The sequence below is a fragment of the Lontra canadensis genome, unplaced genomic scaffold, assembly GCF_010015895.1.
Source record: "Lontra canadensis isolate GAN:19392208 unplaced genomic scaffold, GSC_riverotter_1.0 scaffold73, whole genome shotgun sequence".
Taxonomy (NCBI): domain Eukaryota; kingdom Metazoa; phylum Chordata; class Mammalia; order Carnivora; family Mustelidae; genus Lontra; species Lontra canadensis.
Genome location: NW_022631067.1, coordinates 294,488 through 317,497, shown reverse-complemented (window position 1 = coordinate 317,497; position 23,010 = coordinate 294,488). Strand labels below are relative to the sequence as shown.

At 61.8% G+C, this 23,010-nt stretch overlaps 1 protein-coding gene across 1 annotated transcript; it reads right to left on the bottom strand.

The window, feature by feature from the left end:
• Nucleotides 1-13,511: 13,511 nt before the first annotated feature.
• Nucleotides 13,512-22,811, bottom strand: CUNH13orf46 (chromosome unknown C13orf46 homolog). Its single transcript, XM_032880978.1, is given in 9 exon segments — nt 13,512-13,532; nt 13,695-13,775; nt 15,405-15,472; nt 17,456-17,503; nt 18,421-18,462; nt 18,578-18,665; nt 19,248-19,299; nt 22,477-22,720; nt 22,722-22,811. Coding segments are annotated over 8 exon segments (699 nt in total). The 3' UTR covers nt 13,512-13,532; nt 13,695-13,708.
• Between the last annotated feature and the right edge of the window lie 199 nt (nt 22,812-23,010).

Sequence of the window (23,010 nt, the reverse complement as noted above, 5' to 3'; positions counted from 1 at the left end):
TGCAAATGGCTCAATTTGCCTTAACTGAAGTTAAAAAGACGCTCTTCGAAAGACAGAAAGGGACGGCCGAGCACATACACAGACACCACTGTGCAATCCAACCATTCCACAGGGAGACCTTTACCCAGAAGCAACAGAAAGGAAGTCAGCACCTGGGCGTTGCAGGAAACCACGGCAGTGCCCGTGCCTACCGCCCGGCAAACCCTCTGTACGGTGGAGTCAAATCTGCGACAAAAAGGAAACACGTGTAATTGCCCGGGTGACTCTCAAACGTGAGTCCATACCGTACAATCCCGATCACATAAACCTTGCAGCATCCAAACTAATCTCCGGTGACCAGGGCAGATGACCAGCTCCTGGGGACGGCTGGGGACGGGTGACGGGAGTGTTCATCGCCTCGTGATGACGTTTTCTTGAGCCTACGCGCTTGTCCAGAAACAACCGAATTACACACTCTAGGTTGGCGCAGCTTCTTGTACTTTAATACAATAAGGTTATGCCAAAGGAAAAGGTCATTTAAGCACCGTGACTGGAGGGCCCAGGTTAACCTCCTCCCAGCCATTCCTCGGATCCCCTGTGCTCCATGCGGGAAGGCCAGCGTCCGTCCCGGAGCTGCTCAGTGCTAGGTGTCCTGTGGGTTCTGCCCACAGGTTCCTTCGCGGCACCACCTTCCACCAGAGCCCTCCCTGCTGCCAGCTCAGGGTAGAGCCAGCTGTGTGGCCCTCTAGGCCCTTGGCTCCCTGGTGCTGATCTGATGTTTCCACCTGATCTCTGTGCTTCTGGCTGACCCCAGGTGCAGCAAGTGCTACCTTGGGGGCCACTGACCTGCCCCCTCCGGCTGCAGGGTACCTGTCTGAACCCTACCTTCCTTCACACCACTGGACTCAGCCTTCCAGGAGGCCCTTGTGTGGGTCACCTCCTCTGCACAGCACCCCCACCTCAGGTGACCACCTCAGGCCCCAAGGTCCCGCAGAGTCAGGCATGAGCTAACTCTGAGCTAACTGATCAGTCCTGTGGTGGAACTCTCCAGAGCCAGCTGGGAGGGGCTGTCACAGGAGGAGGGCCCACATCCTAGCATGGGACCTGAACCTCCACGGCCCTCCAGAGGGTGGATGGGGGATGGTCCCGGGGGGATCATCTTTGAAGTGAGCTGGCTTCCAGCTCTTCCTTCCTTGCCAGGCCGAGGAACCAGGCCCTTCTCCCCTCTGCCAGAGCCCTTCGAGGCTGACCTACAAGAGACCTTACATCCCTCCTCCCAGCCACACCCGAGGTCCTGGCTCTGTGGTCTCTCCTCCCATCGGGCCTGGTCCTCCCTCCCGAGCCCCGGGGACCATCAGCCACTTGGCCAGAAACAGGAAAATGGCCCTGAAAGTCTCCCTTGGCCCGGGGCCCACTTGGCCAGAGTGTGCGTTTAAGCAGCAACCCTTTGGCTAGGGTCGGCCTGCTGGGAAATAGGGCCCCAGCCGGCCCAGAAGGAGCAGTGCCCGGGCCTGGCCAGCCTCCCGGGCGAGCCGCCTCCCTGATCCCACCAGCCCTTGCTTTTGTTGGATTTCAGATCGTCCTCTAAGTGCCTCTCAGGAAGTTAAGCTCCTCCTCTTCTGTGAGGAAGTCCTGGCAGAGAGGGTCCCCCGACAGCCCTCTCCCCTCACCGAGAGCTGGCTTCCAGCTTTCCTGTTCCCGTAGCAACCACCGTTTGGGGGTAAACTGTACGTGCCGTGCCCTCCGGGGTTCCTGGTCAGCTGCTGCGGCCGGGAGTGCTGGCTCATCCGGCCTCCTCCCTCTCGGCCCGGGGCCGGCAGAGCCTGGCAGAGCGCCGGGCACTGAGCGGGGGCCGCTCCGCCACCAAGCCGGGCCGTAACCCGCGGCGCCTCCCTGCCCGGCGCTGGGCCGCGTGTCCGGGAAGAGCTCCCGCTTCCCAAGTCGCACTCACAGCCAGTGTGAGTGTGACACCCACACACCAAATGCTGTTAACTCGGGGCCGTCCTGCGGGCCGGCTGCCCGGGAAAGGCAGGGCCCCCGAGCTCGTGGCTGCTGCCGGCTGGACTCTAATGCGTCTCAAGTTTAGAGCCTTTCCCAAAAGCTCCAAGTCAGGAAGGGCAGACACACGCTTAGGAGCCGAGAGATGGAAGTCACCGGGGGACTGGCCTGCGTGGGCGCCCCTGGTTCCCAGGCGGGGACTCGGCAGGGTGCGTGCACGGACCCTGAGCCCGGACTCCCGGACCCCTGCTCACGCCCGTGCAGCGGCTGCAGGACAGGAACAGGCCCACGTCACGGCCACAGGGCTGGTGGGCTCCCTTGTGGTGGGACAGGTGTGTTCCTGAGGCCTGGCTGCTGCTGGAGGCCCAGACTCACTGACCATGGACTCACCCGGAGGCTTCCCCTCGGTCGGGAGTGGGGGACTGTCCACGGCTGCTCAGAGCCATCGCACGGATGTAGACATGGAAGCCCTGGGCCTCTGTCGTCGAATCAGTCTGGAGGGCAGAGCCGGTGAGCTCTCCGGGCCTCACAGTCCAGCTCCTGGAAGCCCCTCACTGACTCGTGGAGGCCCCCTACCTCTCAGCCTGCAGGCGGCACCTTCTGTCTCCCTCTGCCTCTTTCTACCCTGCCCTCTGTCACGAGGCCCCCGGGGTCACCATCCAGGGCAATCTTCCACCTAAAATTCCTACCCGAACCCCCAGCCCCTCCAAGCCCTTTTACCAGGGAAGGGACATGTCCACAGGTCCCTGGACTGGACGCGGGTGTCTTGGGGGGGAGGTGAGCACACGGCCGGTGACACTGGGCTCACGGTCCTCCATGTCCCCAGCTTGGACGACATCTGCCGGAAATCACAAAGCCTCCTGCCTTACATCTGGGCCCAAACATCCCCACTGCCCAGCACCCCTCCCTGCTGACCCTGCGCCCTCGGAAACTTGGCTTCCCTTATAGCCAGGGAGCCTTCCTGAACCTGCCCGGTGTGCTGATGCCATGATGGGGTCACCTTTCAGAACACGGGGTGTTGGGGTTCACCACCCAGAACGGGGGTGGGGGCAGGTTCAAGGGAATCCTGGGCCTGAAGCCTTGAGTCAGCCTTGGTTCCATTTTCACCTGTGAAGTGCGCACAAACACACGTCTTAGCCCCGGAGAGAGGGGAGTGGCCAGGCCCTGACCTCATAGCCCAGGGCCCCAGGCTCCCTTTATGTGCCATGTGTCTCAGGCCGGGTACCAGGCTCTCGATGGCCTAGCTGTCATTTGCTAAACAGAGCTGACAGCAACACCTGTTTCTGAGGCTTGACACAGGACCAGGTGGGTCACAGACTGAACCCTGTAGGTGTCAAAGGTGGTTCACTGTGAAAGGATTGGGCCGCAGCCCTACAGAGCCTGGCGCTGGGCAGAGGGGTCTGGGGGCAGGGCATGCAGACCCCGTGAGCGAGCGGACAACGGGGTCGTGGTTCTGACGCTGCAGGGACCAAGCTCCAGATGGGGCTCTTGCCCCGGTCCCCAGGGCCGCCTGCACGCTGAGTGGGATCCGCAGCCCTGGAGACACGGTGGCTTCCACGAGTCACCTCTCCTGGGCCCGGCTGTGACTGGCGAGGACTCAAGAGTGGGGGGGACGGGTGGGTCTTCGGTGAACCCGAGTAGAACCTGGAGAGGAGGGAAGCAAGAGGGGCCGACTGGCCAGTCCGAGGATCGCTGCTCCCCAGAAACAAAATGCAGAGCCAGCAGCAGGGCCCTCCCACCCCTCCACCCCTCCACCCCCCAGATAAGTGACCCTGAAGCAGAAGACCCTCCTGTTTTCAACTCCCACCCCCTCCCGACTGAAAATGCTGGCTGGGACTATGCCAGTCGTGCATTTCCTTAAGAAGGTTTTTTGGGGCACCAGACGGAAGGACGGCCTCTGCCAAGAGGGAGAGTGTCTGTGCGTCCTGGTCTAGAAGTGTGCCAGGGCCTGACCTCCGTTGTCCCCTGTCAGCTGGAAAGGGCAGCTTGCACCTCACAGAGGGGGACCTTGAGAGCATGTGCGGCCCGGCACCGTCTGCAGTGAAGGACCTGGCCGCGTCCCTTCCAACCGTCTCCCAGCAGTGGGCTTGGCGTCGGTGCCCCTGCGCGGTGACGGCCTGGGCCTGCTGGCCTGCGGAGAGGGGTTTGCCCTCCACTCCTCACCAACATCCTCTCAGGATGTCTTCTCCTGCTGTCTCTGTCTCCTCTTGGGGCTTTGACATGTGACTGGGACCCAGGTCCTTGGAGAACTGGCGGCTCACCTCTGGCTGGTGCAGGGAGACGGCACGACGAGCTTGGAACGTCCTTGGGGACGAAAACCGGGAAATGCTCCCGCATATAATTAATTAGAAAAGTCAGAGCTTGTTGAATGACACAGGGCACAGCCTGGAGGTGCTGTGGTGGCTGCGGGAGGGACCCTGTGAGCAGCCAGCCGTGCGGTGACGGCTCCGGATTCTAGCCCACGGGGTCAAACTCACGTGCTTGCGTTCGTGCCGAGGTGACCAGTGAAAACATCAGGGGACACCTCTTCGTTCAGAAGGACGTCGGTCAGCCAATAGTTGTGGGCATGGGAGACAACAAGCCAGCAAAGCCACAGCAGCCACGACCACCGTGGGACACTAATCCCCAGGGGACAGTGTGTGGAGACTCGGGGTTTGTGCCCCAAGAGGACAGCTGGCTTCAGCGTGAGACTTGGCAGCCAGTCACCCGGACCTGAGGCTGACCCCTTGGGGCCTCTCTCCCTGGCTCTCCAGCGGTCCAGTCACGAGGACAGGCATGACCCCACGGGAGCTAGGACACACGCTGAATGGGTGTCACAGCAGGGGGCGGGGGGGCCACACGCATGTGGGTCAAGGCACACGCAGCCTCTGGAGCCATGTGATCTGGACGGCTCCTCAGGTTTACACAAGATCCAGGAGCCCTCACGTCCATGGTGTGGCCGGACCCTTCTCTGGGGGGGGGGCGGCCTGAGCAGCACAGCACCCCAGGTGACACACAGCACCTTCTCCCAGAGAGCCCCTCCTTTTAAGGGACAGGTCAGGGGGTCAGCAGGATTCAGGAGTCTGCTGGGTGGGGAGTCAGCTGAGTTAGATGCTAAACGAGCACTTCGGCCGGGCCAGTCTGTGTCTGGGGCTGTTCTGCTGCACCCTGTCTGGGAAGAGGTGGAGGCCAGAGCACGGTTGCTACAGAAATTCCCAGGCCCAGTGGCCACTCTGGAACGAAGGCCACTGGGAAGGGAAGCCTGTGCTGAGAAAGCGTCCAGCAGCTGGGCCGGGCAGGGCGCGGAGTGACCCGGACGGCACCACGGCTGCCATCGCTGCACCCTCCCCAATCCTGTCCAGCAGGGGACCTGCTGTCGTGGCCCTGCGCTGCAGACCAGGCCAGGGCAAAAGCGGGATGGCGGGTAGACAGGGGCCTCCGAGGCCGGGCGGACACAGAAGGGGTCGGGCTGTGTTTGTGCATGCGTGCCTCATCTGTGCGCGGCGGTGGGTTCTCTGGGGAGCACCAGAGCACGGCCCGGAGGCTGGGTCATCTGAACAGGTGAGGAGGCCACTGGGCATAGCGGTCAGACGCAGTGCTCAGAGGAGGGTATAGGGAAAACCATGCACGCCCCTCACTCTGCAGCCCTGGGCAAACAGGAGGCAAGAGGGCTTACGGGGCTGGAGCCGATGACCTGGGGACACCACCCAGGGCTCAAACACGGGCTCCTGCATGGGCACGTTGGTGGGGGGGCAGCCCCTGAGGCCTGGAGAAGCCCAAATCCCCAGCCAGCTGGGGCGGACGCTGCTGTTGCCAGTTGCCATCCGCAGAAGGGGGAGCGAGGGTGGCAGGAGGTTTTTCCCTGCTCCTGTGGTCACCATGGCTTGGGCAGGTGACTCCCTGGGAAGCAGGGAGCTCAGAGTCTAATAGGCCTGTTCATTCATCCAAGGCGATGGGACCCAGGACCCGCAAGAGCTTGCCCAGATTCGAGAAGTAGCGCCTGGGGGGCCGAGAGGGTCTGGCAGAGCATGTGTGCAGGGGGACCAGGGGCCAGGACGGGGGAGACTTGACGAACAGGCCAGGTGTCCCCAGCAGGCACCCCGGCACACTTGTTGGGCTCCCCGGCTGGCTGTGGCCCTGGGCATCCCTGGTTGAGTCTCAAACTTCCAATGCGTGGGCCTGCCGAGGTTCTCCGGCTGGCAGGGGCAAATCCCTGGACACACTGTCACGTGTGTGAGCAGGCAGGGGGCGGGGGGTAGTGGGGTACAAGAAACCCAGAGCAAGGCCACTTTTGGCACCGTCGGCCATGCTCAGCTTGGGGAGGATCCCGAGTCCTTCCTCCCCCAGCGGGAGGCCCCTCTCCTCCCCAAGCTCGTGCAGGACCCAAGGGTTGCGGGTATGACTTGTGCCTTCCTCCCCTGTAATTCTGGACTGTCAGCCCAGACGGCTCGTCCTGCCTTTTCCAGGATCACACGTCAAGCCGCGGCATGTCGGCACCCCAGAGAACCAGAGCCCCCACGGGGCAAGGCTCAGGCTGGCTTCAGAGGTCCCGCCCTGGAACCTGGGGCATTTGCATCACTCCTGGGAGCCGGTGTGAGGTTCTCAAGAACCCGTCCAAGTTCACATCCATCGCTGGAGCGCCACACGGTGACTTAGAGGGACCCCTGCCGGCCGGCCGGTCCAGACACCACGTGGCTGTAAACGCTGTCTGCTTCTCCAGAGAACGCGCAGCGCCTGCAGGCCCGGCGGGCATCTGCTGCGGGGAGCGGCCCCGGGACAACGAGGGTGAGGGCAGGGGCGAGGACGAACCCAGAAGGTACCGTTTGGGGAGCCACAAGTCGTCGGATACCGAGAGACGAACGCGATGCTGGCATGAGACACGCACGCGGCGAACCGGACAGCGGCCGAGGGACTTGGCAGAGCCAGGCATGCTGAGGGCTTTGTCCAGACCCGGGCACGGAGCTTGAGGACCCCCTTCAGGTTCCCGAGGGAGAGGAGCATCATCTGCTGTTCCCAAGGACCCCTCTCTACCACGCTCGGACTCCTGGCTCCTAGCCAGCTGAGTGTGACCCCTGGCCTCTGACCTCTGGGGAGCCAATCGCCAATGGCCAGTGACTGGGTCCATTGTACCCACACAACGGAGATAAAAACGTTTGGACGGTGAGTTTCACCGACTCTGCTTTGTGTGAGCAAAGCCCCGGGGGTCCCCACTGCAGTTGGCTCCCGGCAGGGGGTGCTTGGGGGCGTGCTTGGGGGACGGAGCACCCTGACTCCAGGCGTTAGGGCCAGAGTGGGATTGTCGGACCGCCGGTGGGTGCCAGAGGGTCGGCGAGTGCTGCTGGCCCTGTCTGTCCCAGCTCCCCCCAACCCTGGGCAGGGGTGTGTGGGAAGGAGAGGTCTCCACAAAGGGAAGGGGGGCTCTGTCCTGACCTCTGACTGGCAGAGCCCAGTCCCTTGTACAGAGGACAGATGTGAGCAAAGCTGGGCCTGAGCCTCCCCCCAACTCCTGCTCCAACAGAGGGCTTGGGCTGGGTGAGGGGCGGCCCCTCAGGCTTCTGGGTCCTGGGGAGGTCGTCACAGTCACAGGCTGGCTAGTGACTCTGCTCACACCACAGCCACCCGCCGTGATCGGCTTTCCCCCCACAGAGAACACCTACCGTGTCTCTGGGCTTCGCCTCAGCCCCCTACCCCCAGCCCTCATTGCCCACTAACGGACCCGTAGCCAGGGTGGGGGGTAAGGCCCTCACTGGGGTAGGGGGGTGAGCGGCCCCTGACCCCACCTTGTCTCTCCAAGCTGGATGTCGGTTTGCAGTTGGCAATTTTGTTCAGTTGCTGAAACAGACCTGTGTATCAGAGGGGTCAGAGAAGTCACATTTCCCTGTTGTTTGTTTAGAAAACCCTGCCAGAGGGGCTCCTGGGGGGCTCAGTCAGTGCGGCGTCTGCCTTCAGCTTGGGTTGTGGTCCCCGGGTCCTGGGATTGAGCCCCATATTGGGCTTCCTGCTCAGCGTGGAGCCTGCTTCTCCCTCTCCCTCCGCCGCAGCCTCTGCTCATGCTTCTCTCATAAATAAATAAAATCGAAAGGAAGGAAGGAAGGAAGGAAGAGAGAGAGAGAAAGAAAAGAAAACCGTGCCAGAGCCTGGAGCCCAGACTAATGGAGGCATCAGGGCTGAGAGGCAGGCCCCGCAGCTGGGAGACTGAGACCCTCAGCCCAGGGTCGAGCTTTCGGGCTGCAGAGACGGGAGCGGGCTGGGACGCCTGAGCCTCTCTCTCAAGCCCGTTTGCAGGGATTGGCATCCCCGCTCCGCATCGGGAAAGGAACAGCAGCAGGACTGCGTGTTGATGTCCCTATACTCGTCCTCCGAAGCCCAAAGGGAGGGGACAGCCCCAAATCATCAGGGGCCAGCCGTGCTCTGACCGCCTGCGGGCTTGGTGGCCGGGCCAGGAAGTTCTGGAAGGGCTCCTCCAAGGGCCTTGTGTGGGGTTGGCTCGAGCAGCACCCCCTCCCAGATATCCGTGGGGTAGGGGGAAGGGGGGGGTCCTCCTGGCTGGAATTCTGCTCTCAGCCTGCCCAGACTCTTGGGGCAGTGATTGGGAAACATGGTTTTCAAGGTCACGGTTTGGGGTGTGACTCAAGGCAGGAATGCACACGCCTCCCTCCCTCCCAAGACTCTGCCCCCAGCGGGCCCGTGGGGGGACCCAGGGGTGGGTCCCGGGCTTCGGAGCCACTTGCTGAAGACAGGAAACTGTCTCCTGGTGGCCGGCAGTGAGGTTGTCTGGAAGCAAGCGAGACAGTGAGCGGAGCACACCCAGGAGGGTGTTCGGACAGAGCGAGAGGCGCAGGAAGCAGCCAGCAAACGCGCGAAGAGCTCCCCCAGTGGACGAATCCAGAAGTGGGGTGCATGCCCGCCAGGGAGGACAAGGCCGGCTCCCCAGGGATCCACCAGCTGTGGGGGCAGAGGATGCACTGGGGGTGTTGGGGTGTCTGAAGGACCCCGTGAGAGCATTGTGAGAAGCCTGCCTGGGCCAGGTCTCCGCTGAGATGGGACGCTGGGTGACATGGGCCAGGGTTCCTTGCTGTGGGGGCAGAACGAGGCCTGAGAACCTGTGCACCTTAGTTCTATCATCTGTAGAATGGGATTGCCCACCCCCTCCTGGTCTCAGGGCTCTGTCAGAACGGAATCCTTCTAACCTGCAGCCAGAGGGCCCACTCCCCAGCTCCCCGCAGAGGCTGTGCTGGTCAGAACCAGTAACGGCTTTCCCACAGACTGCCCTGCTGTGGCCAGGGCCTGGGCCGGTTAAGCCCAGCGTGACCCAGAAGGAGTCGCCAGACGGAACCGCCTGCTTTGTGCACATTGTACTCCCCGGAAGCCCTGTCCCCCGAAAACAAGCAGGGGGAGACTTTGAGGAAGTCTAGCCAGCCCTGATTAGGGCTCCCGCCCCCAGCTCCTAACACAAGATTCTCCCTGTCTCTCCTGACCCCCAGGGCTGCCCTCCCCCTTGCCCTTGTCCTGGGGCGTCTGGGGGGGGATTCTCAGGCAGGCTGCATTTTGGGGCACCGGACAGGGCTACAGGAAGAGTGCCTTTCCCTCTGCCCAGGCTTGGGCTGTTCCCAGACAACCCTCACGGCTCGTGCACTGGTGGTCTTCTATCTCTGGCAAGCTTCTCACTTCCCAAGGCCTCAGCAGCCCCCAGACGCCCGTGCTGTGGCCAGGTCATCCTGACTCAGCTCCTGTCCTCCCAAGCAGGCCCTCCACACCCCACATCACTGGAGACCAGGGCACCCGGTGACTGCAGATGGAGTTTTGCCCTCTGTTTTGTGGAGGTCATCGTGGGAAGGATCTATTTGGGGTAAGTTTCCACATGAACCAAGAATTGTCCAGCCCGGGGAGGCACCCAAGATGCTCTAAATGGAAGTGCCAAGGTCTGTCTGCCTGTCTGTCCTACAGAGCTTGTGGGGTGATGGGTCGTGGGGTCAGAGGGCAAGGAGTGCCAGCGCCTGGGAACCTGACCTCTGGGCGGCAGGTCTAAGTCCCCAGTCTTAAATTGGAGGAGCGGAGATGCACAGGGTCTGGGTCAAGGCCGTCCTGCCCACGAGCTGGAGGCCAACAAAGCATTCGCATTCCAGCCCCCCCTAGCGATGGCCAGACTCTCAATTCTCGGGAGCTAAGGAAGCGACTTGCCATTGCCGCCCCTTGGACGGTGGCGGTGACCGCCCTCCTGGGGAACCGGGTGACGCACCGCAGCAGGCCCGCCACCAGGAGGCGCACTGGACAAGCATCTCTGCGCGCTCGAGGCGCACCGGCCAGGGTCCAGGGCAGGCGGCGGGAGAGCACGTTCCGCGCCGAGGGTCGTGGAGGCCCGGAGAAGGGCCAGAAGCCAACCGCCCAGGGGCAACAGCATATTTAGGTCCGGGCTTGGGCACAGTGATCTCTGAGGGCAGCAGCCGGTGGCCGGCCGCTGAGGGTCCCTCACGCACACGCTCAGCTACACAGAGGGGCTGGGGGCAGACCTGTAGGCTGTGGTGGAATTAGTGACTTCAGATTTGCAAAACACTCTGGACAGCTTCCCGTGCCTGGCGCAGAGCCAACGCCTGTTGCCTGCTGTCGCCGCCGCTGTCCCAGGACTCTTGGGGGGCCCGGAATGTTACCCCGGAGTGCCCTGTGCCCTGGGATGCAGCCGCCGGAGGTCGCTTCTCAAGGTGACGAAGTTCGTCTCTACGGAACTCCGTGTTCCGCGGACGCGCGCTCTCTGTGCCCCACCAGACTGGAAGCTCTGAGAGGAGCAGCGTTGGTCTCAGTCACCGGCGTGGCCCATGGCAGGCGTCCAGCACACACTCACGGAGGACACTGGGGAAAACGCACGTGACGGTGAAAACTTGTAAACAAAGAAACGGGTGCGGCGCGATGCCGAGCTTGTAAAAAAGCTGTCTATATCCCTCTCTCCACGCATAGCTCCATGTTTATCATATGTACATTTTATTATATATTACATAGTATGAAAATTCTAGCACGGAAAATAGGAAAGAGGACAAATTAAACGGTTTTTGTGAGCTCCCGTATTACCCCCAAGGAAGACGCAAGTGGGATTTGGGTGGGGGGATAACGTCACTGGAGAGAAAAGGCTGGAGGCATTGCCAGGGGGTGGGGGTGTTGGCGGCACAGGAGCAGCGCCCGTAACTGGTGTCGCTCCAAGAGCTGTGTGTGGGTGGGACGCTGCCTGTCCTATCCCTGCCCCAGGAGGGCTCTGGTGGCCTCTCTCACTTACTGGTGTCTGAGGAGGTGGGGGCCCCACAGGGCCAAGGGGTGAACCAGGCCTGGGACCGGGGATGATGGGGCCACCACCTGGGACCACAGGCCAAGCCTGTGTGTGACAGAAAATGCCACCAGTGAGCTTCCTCAGGGCCCTTGACAGGTGGAGGTGGGGGAACCCGAGGACGGGGGTGACTCTGAGCAGGGGGAGGCCAGCAGAGGTCGGAAGGCACCCTGGCACCAGGGCGGCCAGGGGCTCAGGCTGAACACTGTGGCTCCCGCTTGCTGTCCAGCCTGCTGTGTTTCCGGCTGCCAGCGAGTGGGCCCTATTGCTCCATGTGAACCCACCTCCTCTAGGCGGCCCGCTCGGTGTCCAAGTTGCCTCCCCCGCCCCGCTCCTCGGGGCTGGTGCACGTTCCAGGCGGGACAGACAGGCCTAGCCACAGGCAGTGCCTGCTCCATGGAAGCGTCAGCAGAGCGAGGTCCAGCCAGGCAGGGCTGGCAACCCGTGACATGCCCAGGATGGGGGGCTTGGCGCTTTCCCCGCGTGTCCCCTCCCGCAAGAGCCCCTGGCTTCCAGGGCCACCCCTGCCTGCAGCTCAGGGATGTGGCACGGAGTAGGAGGCTGGACAAAGCCCCCACACCTGCAAGCCAAGCTCCTCCAGTTACCCCCCAGGCCCGCCCTGGCCCAGGTCCCTGGCAGACGCCCCCAGACGATCCCTGGCCCAGCTTCCTGGAAGATACCCCCAGACCTTGAGGTTCAGAGGCCCAGTGAAAAGTCAGACATGATCTGATTTGGGAGTTTATACCCTAACCCGGTGAAAGGCTCAAGCAAGCTAGCCACACTGTGCACACTGTGGCCTCCCTGCTTTCCAGCCCTGAGAAGCCGGCAGCCACACACCCTGACAAGGGATGGACAACGGACAGTGAGAGGAATGGACGCCAAAGGGCCACCCAGGCCCAGTCACCCTCCTGTCCTGTGGCTGAGCCTGGGCACAAAGGAACCTGCAAAGCCACTGTGGTCAGTGCTGCCCTGTGGAGAGGGCCCTGGGACCCGAGCATGGAGGTCTGCTCCTCCCGTCCCGGCCACAGGGCAGACCAGCTGTGTCTTCAGAAGCTTCCTGGGGGCCTCTGTAGTAGGTGGTGTCAGGTAGGAGCTGGGCGGGGACAGGTGCTGCCTGTCTGGGGGCTGGGACAGGGTCCGAGCAGCGACCTGGCCTCCGTGCACAGCATGTCTGAGCCCACGGAGTGCTGGGAGCACTTGGCAAGTGGCTCGCTCTGGGATCCGGGCATGTGACAGCTTGGCCCCGTGCCTGGCCAGGGATACCAGTTCCCACGGTGGATCTCAGCAGTTTCCAGCTGCCTCTGAGACTCCCTGCTCTCAGACGGACAGTGCTGCCCCGGGGGGATGGCGGGCGTTTGAGGGTTTCACCTATTAGACTGCTCCGAGCTCTGAGCCCAGATATATATCTTCACCCCGAGATGCTGCTTCTCATGGGCCCACGTCCCCCTGAGCACTTGTGTGTGCTGTATGTGCATGTGAGAGGGTATGACTGCCCACGTGTGTGCTGTGTGCAAGCATACGCGTGCACACGTGTGCGTGGTGCGCATACATGTGTGCGTGTGTGAGTGTGCGCGTGCACATGTTCGTGGGGGTGACAGTGCGTGCGTGTGCTGCGTTCTCCATCTTCGGTTGGACCGCTGGTTGGCCTGTGGCGGTTGGCGGAGACTCAACTGTTTGAACAAAGATACTGTGAACCCCCGTCATGCCTTCCTTTGCGTGGCCCTCTGCTCCCACCCCACCGTCTCCCAGAGCCTCGATGTGTGACGCAGTGTCCCTGAGAGCCCCTGGCCCTGACAGCTCCCGCACACGGCTGTAGGGCTGGCGCTCTCCCGGTCAGGCTTGCCTCCCAGGGCCTCAGGGAACACGCCTGGCCTCCCTCAGGGCTCCTGTCCCTGGGGCTGGGACTCCCCCCAGTTGCACTGGGGGCCAAGTTCATGGGCCATCGCTGAGAATAGAGACCTTTCCAGGACCCCAGGGGGATCTGACTTTGTTTCTCGGTGTTCATACGATCTGAAGGGCAGGGCTAGGGGGTCACGGCCGCCGTCTTGCACACGTGACCTGGGAGGCTCCACCTTCTATCCCGGAGCTCACCTCCCTCCCCCCAGTTACACTTCAGGGAACGAGATACATGGAAGGAAGAGATGGGGCCCCCTCAGGGGGAACCAGAGAGGGAGAACAACTTCTGTTCACACTTTATTGTGTAAGATGGCCTCGTCGCTTAGCCGGCAGACCAGTGGGTCACACCTGGGTGGTTCGCGGTGCCCTGAAATGGCGTCAGTGTCATTTCTCAGGGCTGCTTGTCTGCAGCCCCAGTCCCTCCCTGCCAGGTCACTGCAGGACTGAGGAGGCCGGCAGGTCAGGAGAACAGCTTTCCTTCCCCTCCAGATGCCCCCTTGGCCTCCAGCCCCGTCCCTATGCCAACTACCTTGTCCACGGCGGCTACACGCTCTCCTTCGCCTTCCTTCTGGTGGAGTAGGGGATGCAGCACACCCAGCTGGTCCTGGTCCTACAACCAGGAGAGACAGGCACACCCACCTGAGCTCAGGGCCCAGGGCCCAGGGCCGCAAGCAGCACCCCTTTACCCCAGCAGCCTGCCCCCTCGTCAAGCCCGGGGCCCCAGGGCTTGCCAGTCAGAGGGTGTCAGGGCCCTGCACGCATGACCGGACTCCGGTGCAGAGCTGGGCTTGCCCTCCCCACAGCCCGAGCTTTGTCCCGCCCACCCCGTGCTGCTGTCCTCTGCGCTGAGAGGCCGAACCAGAAGGGGCTGTTGACCCAGGCTAGCTGGACAAACTGCTCCTCTTGGCCCCAAAGCCAAGCCCGCTCCAGCCGGCCCCCCTCCCAGCCCTGCCCATTTCCTGAACACGCGGCCTGTGCTGGGCCCTGGTGGGTGGTCTCTGGGGTCTCCACTTCCTACCAAAGCGGCCTCTGGGACAAGTCATCTGTACCCCTTCCCTCTGCAGGGGCCCCACAGCTCAATGTCAAAGCACCCACTGGACACAAGCAGCAGCTAGCCCATGGGTGCCCAAGCCCACCCTCTGAATGGGCCCAGGGAAGAGCCCGCATGGAGAAGCCTCAGCTCAGAGGAAAACGGAGACGGCAGGGGAGCAGGGCCGTGGGACAGACGGGTGACCCCGAAACTGCCCAGCAGGTGTGAGGGCCGGGCCTGCCCTCCAGAGTCCCCCTTCCCACTGGCCGAGCGGCTTCCAGCAGCCTGGGCTTGGATCTGTGTGCTGGCCCCGGCTGGCTGGTTTGCTGGGGGCAGCAGAGTCATGGGGCTGGCCCTTGGGGCAAAACACAAAGCCGCCAAGCTGTGTCCATTGGCGCCCACAAGCCAGTGCCATCCTCGCTGTTGCCAGGAGGGGCCTGGGTGACTTAGACGTTTTTTGTTTCCTTATTTAAAAGGACCATGTGTCGGTTTTACAAAGGAATTTGCTTTGTATCTAAATATCTCTATTAGAGCTATTTTTCTTTTACGAAGTGTTGCAGCAGATAAGCCGCTGCGCTAAGGCAGTGCTCATCCTGGGGCTGGATGAACCGCTACTTTCTTCCCAGCGCTTCGCTATGCTTGAGAGAAAAACAGATCCGCGGCCCTTGGGTGACACAGCGGCCTGCTTCCAGTGCCCTTTACGGCCTCAGGACTTCGTGGGACTTGGCTGGCCCTAGCCAGTGCCCACCCTGGGAGGGTGTGGGTGGCCAGAACAAACATGCCTCCCACCCCCGTGCAGGGGCCTGACCCACTTCGCAGAGTCTTGACCGGTGATGGGTCCTCCCTCCCGGCGAAACCCCAAACCAAGAAGCTAGAATCGTCCCCACAGACACACGTCCCTCTCACCTTCTCTGCTTCCTGCCAACTCTCCCACCTCATAGTCTGGCCAATGCATTGGCTGATGGGATGGGGAGAAAGGGTCTGGCTGTTGGGTGAAGGGGACCCAAGCTAAGGGTTGTCCCTGAGTCCCACGGCTCGCCTCTCAGCCCCTCCAGGCTCATCAGAGCTTGGGTCTCTGCGGACCCAGAAGAGGAAGGAAGGCAAGCAGTGGGGTCCTGCCCATTCCACATGAGGCACAGTGGGCCCACCAGACGCCGTGGTAGAGGAGAACCCCCAGTCTCTGTGGATAACGCCACAGGCATGACTCACTCATCTTCTGACAAATCCCCCATGTCCATCTGGGACCGCTTCTCTTCTCTCATGGCACCTGTGACCACCTGTGGGAAGTGACAGGAGCAGTTTAGGGAACAAGTAGAGAGAATCAGCCCATCAACCACAGCCACCAAGGCCAGATCTGCTATACCGGCCCAAGGGCCAGATGGGGCCATAGAGACTGTGCTGGCACTGAGCCCCTTCCCATGAGTTGGGACAGTGTCAAGTGAAGATTTCCAAAAAGGGGGGGGCACCTGGGTGGCTCTCTCAGTCAAGTGTCTGACTCCTGATTTCAGCCTTGTGTTGCACTCACGTGCTGAGAGCAGAGCCTGCTTACGATTCTCTCCCTGCCCCACACTCTCTCTCATTCCATGTGTCCCTCTCTAAAAGAAAGAAGGGAAGGGAAGGAAGTGGGGGAGGAAACTTCCAATTAGGGGACCCTGACCAAGGAACGCTGCCCTTGAAGTGGGCCACCGTGACCTCTGGAATGTAATCCCAACTCTGCCCCTGGATGACCCTCCTTGAGTCCTTAAAACCTATGTTGCCCATGAGACAGCCTTGTGAGGGGTAATAGCCAGCACTCTTCACTGTACCACATGTTCTGAGGGCGAAGAGATAGGAGGTGCAATCTGGAAAAGGACAATCCCCAGGAAGGAGCTTAAATTTAAAACACTTTCAGAGATGGCTGCCCACTACAGCTGAGAAATGGAGGACACCCTAGGACATTTGTGCTGGATGGTCCAGACCGACCATTGGTCAACACCTTCCTTTTACAGAAAATGAAGATGCTGTATGATGATGGTGATGGTGATGATGATGATGTTGGTGGTGGTGGTGGTGGTGGTGATGGTGATAATAATGATGACAATGGTATTGAGGTGATGGTGATGGCTAATGGTGATACTGATGGCAATGATGATGGTGATATGATGGTGATGGTGGTGGTGGTGATGGTGACTGGAATGGTGGTAGTTATGGTGATGGTGGTGATGTGATGATAATGGTGGTGATGGTGGTGAGGTGGTGATGTGATGATGGTGATGGTGGTGGTGTTGGTGATAGCAATGGTGGTGATGGTGATAGTGATGGTGATGGTGGTGACAGTGGTGTTGATGGTGATAGTTGTGATGGTGACAGTGGTGATGGTGGTGGTGGTGATGGTGGTATTGATGGTGATAGTGGTGATGGTGTTGGTGGTGATAGTGGTGATCACGGTGATGGTGGGGTCTTGGTGGTGATGTTTGTGGTGATGGTGGTGTTGATGGTGATGGTGGTGGTCAAGGTGCTGGTGATGGTGGTGATGGTGATGGTAATGGTGGTGATGATGATGGTGATGATGGTCGTGAAGGTGGTGATCGTGGTGATCGTGGTGATGGTGATGGTGGTGATGGTGATGGTGATGGTGATGGTGATGATGATGGTGATGGTGATAATGATGATGGTGATGATGGTAATGAAGGTGGTGATCGTGGTGATGGTGATGGTGGTAATGAGATGATGGTGATGATGGTAATGCGGTGGTGATTGTGGTTATGGTGATGGTGGTGTTGATGGATGGTGGTGGTGTTGGTGTTGGTGGTGATGGTGGTGATCATACCCAGTACTGAGGCTTTCTGGGTACAGGCACCATTCTGAGTGCTTTACAGAACAACCTGGAATGTAGGTACTACTAAGATCCCCATTGTATGGATGAAATAACAGAGGCACTGAGAGACATGGTGACTTGTGTATCTCTTGGCAGAGCCAGATGTGGAGACCTGGTCTCCAACTCCCAAGCCTATGCCCTTTGTACCACCCCAGTAGGCTCCCAGAAGGGTTGACCCTGGCCTGAGAGTCTCAGTCGAAGCCAGAATGCATGCAGGGTGGAGGATAAGAAGGAGCCAAGGGTGGATTTCAGATTCCCAGCATCCAGAGTCCTGGCACTCTGGCCCGCCTCTGCCTCAGCCTGCAGTACATTCTTGTGGGACAGGCTCCCTGGACAGGCCATGTGGGCCTGAGCACCAGCATTCCCGGCAGGTGGTCTGGCTCCGTGGTCTGAGGGCTTTTACCTCCTCGGCATGGTCTCCCAGATCAATCTCCACAAACACAGATGGTTTCTGTGAATGGAAACCAAAGAGGTGTGGATGGGGTGAGCTGGAGAGGAGAGGCGGCTTCCTGGGAGGGGCTCCCAGCCCTGGGGCAGCCGGGTCTGCACCACCACTGGGACCACTAGACAGTGGCTGTGCTCAGAGGGGGCTCCTGAGGAGCTGGGTAGAGAGCTGCTGGCAGTGTGGATGGCAAGGAGCTCCTGGCCAGCTCTGGCAGAGAGAAGGAGAGTCCTTCCTCTTCTCCCTACTCACCCTGATAGGTCCCTGAGACCCCAGGGTCTCCCCGGGCTTCACCCTCTGAGAACCGGGGCTGTGGGTCACAAGCAGATGCCCAGAGCTGGCCCACAGCAGCACGTTGCCCACCAGCCTCCTGGGACCCACTCTGCCCCCGCACTGGTGCGGACTCACACTGAGGCATGAGCGGCTCAAGCAGTTCCAGGGGCTGCTGCCCACCAGGGCTGGCTAGAACACCTACCTGGGGTGAACCCCTGGACCCCCAGCAGGGACTATCTGTTGTAGGTCCTGCTAAAATGGGTCCAGCTCCTTCTCCGTTTCCTCCCATGATCAGGAAGAAAATGAGAGCCTCCTTCCCTCAGAAAGTGCCCAGTGGGAAGTCCTACCACACCTCTGATGGGTCTCTGGCCAGTGCTCCAGGGCACGGGCCAGCGGCACTCCTCTGGGCCACCTCCTGTCAGGTTCCATGTGCCTTTGGCAACGGCACTGTTTGGGAAGCCGGGGCGAGGTTGCCCAGTATCAGCCGGGACCCCAGGGCTTGACCGAAAGGATCTTGGGTTGAGGCAGCACTGGCTCCAGCCTGCGGCATGGCCCTGCCAGGAGGACTCTGGGACCGTGTGTCCACAGCCTGCTTGTGGTCCTGCAGGACTGTGCCTGCTGGGCTGCCCTATTACGAAAGTCAAGGCTCTTGCCTCTTTTCCGGGACGGTCGTCCACCTTGACAGACTCTGGTTCCTGTTCCTGGGGAGACACCGGCAGGTGAGCACCAGCAGGACACAAGGGTGGCGGGCGCGTGTGCCTGGCCAGCCCTCCTGCCCTTGCCCCTCGCCTCCAGGCAGCTCCTCTTCACCTCTGGCTCTGTCCTTCCACCGTCTGGGTCCAACTTTCCCCGGGCGTCCTGGTGCTTTTCCTGCGTGTCTTCCTCTGGGTCTGCCTGACTGTGGGGGGAGCGGGGCAATGGATGTGGCTTCGGGGCGGCCCTTTCTCCCCTTGGGCGTTGGGAAAGTTCTGGGATGTGTCCCCAGCAGAGCAGGGTGGGACAGGGTGTAGAGGCCCTTCCTCCTGCCTGGCGGTGGGAGGGTGGGGGGCTGGAGGATGAGCCCCAGGCATCGAGGATTGGGTAGTGCTGCTCGAGGATGGTTCTGTGGCAGTGACGGGGATGCAGGGAGCCTGTTGGCCTACCGAGCTGCACACCCAGACCTTCCCAGACAAGACGAGACGTCTGGCCAAGCAGCCTGGAGAGTTGAGTGCAAACGTTTGCCGCAACAGGAGCCGCCCTGGGACTCGGGGCCATGGCTGGCTCCAGGGACTGCCCGGGGAAGCAGGAGCAGGGGGCAGGGCAGGGGGTGGCTCGCATCCCTGAGAAACCCTCCCATCTGAGCCCTCGGGGTCGTCTCAGGGCACCCCTTCCTCCCAGGGTTCCTTCGGGATCCTGGGTGTCGACCTCGGGGCTGGCCGTGCTCCCCACCCCATTGTCTCCTGTGTCACCCTCCTGTCTCTGCTGGACAAAGACGTCTTACCAGCCGGCATCTTCAGTGTCACTCCGCGGGTCCTTTCCCTGGTCTTCGGACTCTGGGGAGAAAGGAGAAGCATTTGTCATCAGCACTCCCTGGGCCCGCGGCCTGGCCCTGCAAGGCAGAGAGGAGCACAGCCCAGCCCCTCAGGGAGTGATGGGCCCACGGCCTGGCGCTACGAGGACGGGCAGGCCTCCCACAGGTGACGGTCCAGGTTCCATTTCTGTGTGGCCACATTTGGGCCCAGGATGGCAGAGGTGGCTGGTTTGCCATAGCTGCTCTCCTCCCTGCCGCCAGCTTGTCCCCGTCCCCCACCCCAGCACCCTTGGGGCCCAAGATGCAAACGCAGTGCAGCCTGGGGAGAAGTGACAAAACCTTCAATCCTGCTCCTGACAGGAGGACTGGGGAGGTGCCCCTGAGCACCCCGATTCTAGGGAAAGGCTCTCCTCACAGACCGGCGCTCCCCTGTCAGGCTGGGGGCACCTGAAGGCCCGGGAGGGGGAAGCTGGGCTCCAGGGGGCGGCCTGCACACCAGTCCTGCTTCTCTGCAAGTCAAGTGGCCTGGGTGGCCCTTGAGCTTCCCACGCCATCCCTGCCCTGGGCCTGCTCTCGCTGGAGGCCCTGCCCCATGTCAGGCAGTCGGCCTTGGTGGGAGACGCATCCCAGCCAGGCCTCCCGGGTGCTCAGGGCGCGTGGCCTCGGCCGTGTCGTGCGGACCCCCTCTCTGACTCATCTGAGTCCCCTGTGGGTGAGAACAAGGGGTCCTCCATCCTGCTCTTGTCGGCCACACCCACACAGGCTCAGGGATGCTGAGGCAGAGGCTGGCCACCCCAGAGACAAAGCTCTAAAGGCCATGGGCAGGGGTCTGAGGGAGCAGCATGCAGCGTAGGGGGTGGGGGCGGCCCTCGGGCCTTCAGATGGTATTCCGGAACTTGGTGGCTCTGGAGACATCCCAGGGAGAAAAGGCAACACCCCGTCTCCAGCTCAGAGAACAGGACCTGAGTGGCTGAGAAGCAGTTTTCTAGCAGGAATTTTAAAATTGATTTCTTTGGAAAATCTTCAGCAGGCCCCTACCTGTGGGCATGCGTGTGTGCGTGCGTGTGTGTGTGCACGTGCGTGTTTTGAAGACCCGGGGCTGATCTCTAAACCTGCTTCTTTCTGTGATATGTGTCTGGCAAGAAGGAAGAATCCGTAAAAAGAGACATGATTTCTTTTCTCCAAAGGAGACGCCCCGTGCATCCTCTGACATAAAGGCAGGACAGTAATACTAAGCGTCTGCAGGTCTCGCCCCTTTCCTTTCTCCAAGAAGGTGTCTGTGTGTATCAGGACTCAGCGCATGGAGGCAGCGAGGGGCCCCTTAGTGTGGAGGGCTCGGCCAGCCAGCAAGCGGCGGGGGGAGGGCTGAGAGGTCTGAGGACAATGTGGCGGGGTCTCTGGAGGGCTCCCTCTGTTGCCTCCTCTTCCTCAGCCGACACATGGGTCTCTCCAAACTGCTTACAGATTACTTCTTGGCTGTGAGACAGCCCTGGGCCCAACGGGGGCAGTGGGTCTGTAGGCGGAGGCTGGGGGTCAGGCCGTGGCCGCATCCTCTGGACGGTTAGTCCAGCATCAAAAATCACGGAAACGGCGGTGCGGAGCTGGCTGGGGGTGGGGAGTGACAGTCATCAAGACCTGCTTTGTAACTGGCCTTGATTCTGTGATGGCGGTGCTCCTTGCCCCTTGGCAACACGGTTGAAGACCTCAGCAGTCCCCACACACCTCAGAGGAAGGCCCCTCCTCCTCTCTGGACTCCCCCACCCAGCGTGTGCAGGTGTCGGGTGGAGCGCCGGGTGCCGCTGGAGGGTGGCCTGGTGCGGGACGGGTGGCATGGCAGGCCTGTGTTCCGGGGTCCAGGGCGGGGGGTTGTGGACACAGCTGTGTGAGCCTGTGCAGGCCAGGGAGGGGAGCTGAGCTCAGTGTGTGGCCACCCACAGTTCCGGCACACAGACCCCGGGTTCCCGCTGTTCCCTCTGACACTGCGCTCACCCTGAGGTCCACTGGGACCGCCGGCTGCAGATGTGCTCCGGCCGCCCCTTGTCCCGCCCATCGGGTTCAGCAGCCCAGCTCCTGTGTCCTCACTGCCTGTTCCTAGCAGGTGTGCACCGGCAGGGCCCCCCTCTTCTGGACCTACTTCACCACGTGGACAGTGGGGCTGGCCAGTGAGCCTGCTGCTCCCGCCGGCGGGCTCTGGGGAGGCAGCAACACTCTGCTGCGTCCTGTGCGGGCTGCCAGGGCCAGTGCGGCAGGCGGGGCACCACGGGGATGTGTCTGCCGCTCACCCGGTTTGGGGAGATTCCGCGGTGCTGCTGGGAGTATCCGGCAGTGGGACCGGCACTGTCCTCCTTCATGGCCGGCCTCGTGGCGGCATTCCCAGACCCCCTCCCACCTCACTGTGCGATATTGCCTGCGTGGACTTAGGTGGGTTCTTCTTCGGGAAAAGTTGCTCCTCTTTCGTGAGCCTGTGGAAGGCGCCCCCTGCTCCGAGGCTTCAGAGGACGGAGATGGCCCTGTACCCAGCCGGCCAGCACCTCCTCTTCTCCCAAGAGATGTTTACCCTGAGAGAGCAAGTCTTCGTCCCTCGGGCCTGAACAACAAACCATATTTCCCGCTGACCGCGTCTCATTTCCACGGCATCCCGACACCCTCGTAAAGGGCCCCTTGCTGGGTGACCTTCCTGGGAGAACCAGGACCGTGGAGGGCCTGGCAAATGACCAAACCAGTCACCAGCAACCCTCAGTCACCTCGGGGTCCAGCCCCTCCAGGGAGAGGACCCTGAGAGGTCTGCTGTTGGGGAGCCTGGGGGGGGGGGCGAAACTCAAGGTTCACACAAGGATGGAGTGTCCCACCTCTGCCCCTCGGGCAGCGCATTTAGGAAGAGCCTGGGGTGCAGCCCAGCCCCGTGTAAGTTCGTTGCCGTGTACCCCACGTCCACGCCCCACAGGGGCTCATGGGTGGCCCTCCCCTCATGTCTCCTGAGCAGACCGCCTGGAGACGTTCTACGTGGCCACGGCCCTTGGTAGGCACAGCTGGCCTGGCCCCACTCCCGGCCGCAGCCCTGCTTCCCGTGGCCCGCTCCGAGGGGCCCCCAGTCTGGCCATCGGCAGACCCTGGGTCAAGCACACTCTGCCAGGCCTTTCAGATTCTCGGCGGGGGCCGTGGGGCCGGGCAGGAGGGAGGGATGCTGCTGGGGACCTACCCGGTTCCTTGGACAACTTCTTGATGCAGCTCGGAGGGTCCCCCTTTTGGTGCAGGCCGCCCATGCTCCTGCTCCTCTGGAGCTCGGCCATCTCGCTGGCTGCCTTGAGGTGTCCAGGGGCCACCCCTGAAGCAGGGACCCCGGGGCCTGGCCGGTGCCTCCTGTGTGTGGCCGCGTCCTTCTCCATCCTTCTCCCCTCTGTTAGGTTTTTGGAAAGAAGAGGGACGCGGGCTCCCCAGCGCACCGTCAGATGGAGAGCATGGCTTCCGGCCTCCGTCGGATGAGCTGCCCGGTGTGGCCAGGGGGCCCCCGTTGCCAAGTGGCCCCTGTGACATCACCGCACTGTCAGAGGTCAGAAGTCAGCCCAGCGCAGCCCTTCCCGCGGGTGCCCTTCTTCCGAGGCCTGCAGAAGCCCTCCCCAACGTGGACGCGCCGCACGGCTGCGGTGGGCTCTGCCTCAGGCCTGCGGATGAGCTCCTCAGGGCTGGATTCCGTCTCTTCTGCTTAGGACAACGTCCCCATGCACCAAACTCA